Source organism: Phaeoacremonium minimum (genome assembly GCF_000392275.1).
Source record: "Phaeoacremonium minimum UCRPA7 unplaced genomic scaffold PA7_03_scaffold_541, whole genome shotgun sequence".
NCBI classification, from domain to species: Eukaryota; Fungi; Ascomycota; class Sordariomycetes; order Togniniales; family Togniniaceae; genus Phaeoacremonium; species Phaeoacremonium minimum.
The window spans coordinates 303,393-304,673 of NW_006921443.1; the positions used below are offsets into that span (position 1 = coordinate 303,393).

Genomic DNA, 1,281 nt, shown 5'->3' on the forward strand with positions numbered 1-1,281 from the left:
ATGTATCGTACGCTTAAGGGGCTGACGCATCTCACCCTCATCATATACCCTGTTGTGCACACACGAGTTCGCTTTGCGCGACCAAACGTGGTACCTCCAAGTCCTGCTATAATAGCCCACTTAGAGGTCGACTTCACCCCTTTCTTCGAGTGTGAGATCGTACTCGATAAGATCGAGCTTGCGATCCCGGAGGGGGTGGCGGAAGACCTGAACATGGTGCAAGGTCTCTCTTTACCCCTGAGTTGCGTTGCCCATGACCACGTTACCTTCCTCTACCGACTCTCCCCACAGGAAAGTGACGTTGTCTCCAAGAATCTAGCCAGAGACCTCGATATCACTATATCATGCACAGCTCTCGTGCGACCAGGGGAATGCACACCGTCGCTACGCATGGCATGGACCACAACAGTAGACTTCACCCTTCCCGTCAATCCAGGCTTCGGCACAGCCGTAACGCAGCCGATACAGCGTTCACATCGCCCGTCACAGCTGTCTATTGGCGACGGAGCCAGCCTCATCGCACCCTCGGTATCGCGGCCCGATGCATTGCCGAGTCTCGAAGCCGCCGCAGCACGCTCCACTGAGACCACCATCCCCGACTTTGGCATCACGATGTCCTTCACCGCTCCCGAGGGGCCCATCTACGCCGGCGACGAGTTCACATGGACCGTATTCGTCGTGAACCGCACATCACAGCAAGCCGGGCCCAACCGACCCGCGGATCCCCCGCCGGCACCGCGCAAGCTTGCCCTTCTGGCCATCCCACGGCGGCGGCGCAACGATGTGCGCGTCGTACGGCCGCCCTCGACCTCCGGGCACGCCAAGCGCAAGAGCGTGACCAACGCCGCCGCAGCAACAGGCGGAGACGACGCACAGCAGCAGCAGCAGCAGCAGCATGCGGTCGCGGATGCCGTGTTGGACGAAAACGTCGTCCACGCGATGCAGCGCTCCAGCCTAGTCGACAGCACGGATGTGGTGTGCCTAAGCGCAGACACGCGTGTCGGGCCCCTGGCGCCTAATGCGTGCCACGTGGTTGAGTTGCGCTTTGTGGCGCTGCACGAGGGGATTGTCGGCGTGGAGTGCATCAGGGTCGTCGACCTGGGCAGCCAGGAGCATGTCGACGTGCGCGAGCTGCCGATCATGGTCGTCGAGAAGAGGCGCGACGAACGGCCCATTGCGCCGAGGGCCGCGAGCGGGAGTAGGAGCCGCGCATCGAGCGTCCAGATTGAGGAGCGGAGAACTCGGTCGATAAGCCGTAGTTCCAGTGTACGTGTAATGTGA

At 61.4% G+C, this 1,281-nt stretch overlaps 1 protein-coding gene across 1 annotated transcript; it reads left to right on the forward strand.

Annotated features, from left to right (window-relative positions):
* UCRPA7_7608 (hypothetical protein) lies at positions 1–1,281 on the forward strand (the record flags this gene model as incomplete). Its single annotated transcript, XM_007920136.1, has 1 exon — positions 1–1,281. The coding sequence occupies one exon, from the start codon at positions 1–3 to the stop codon at positions 1,279–1,281; it is 1,281 nt and encodes a 426-aa protein (XP_007918327.1).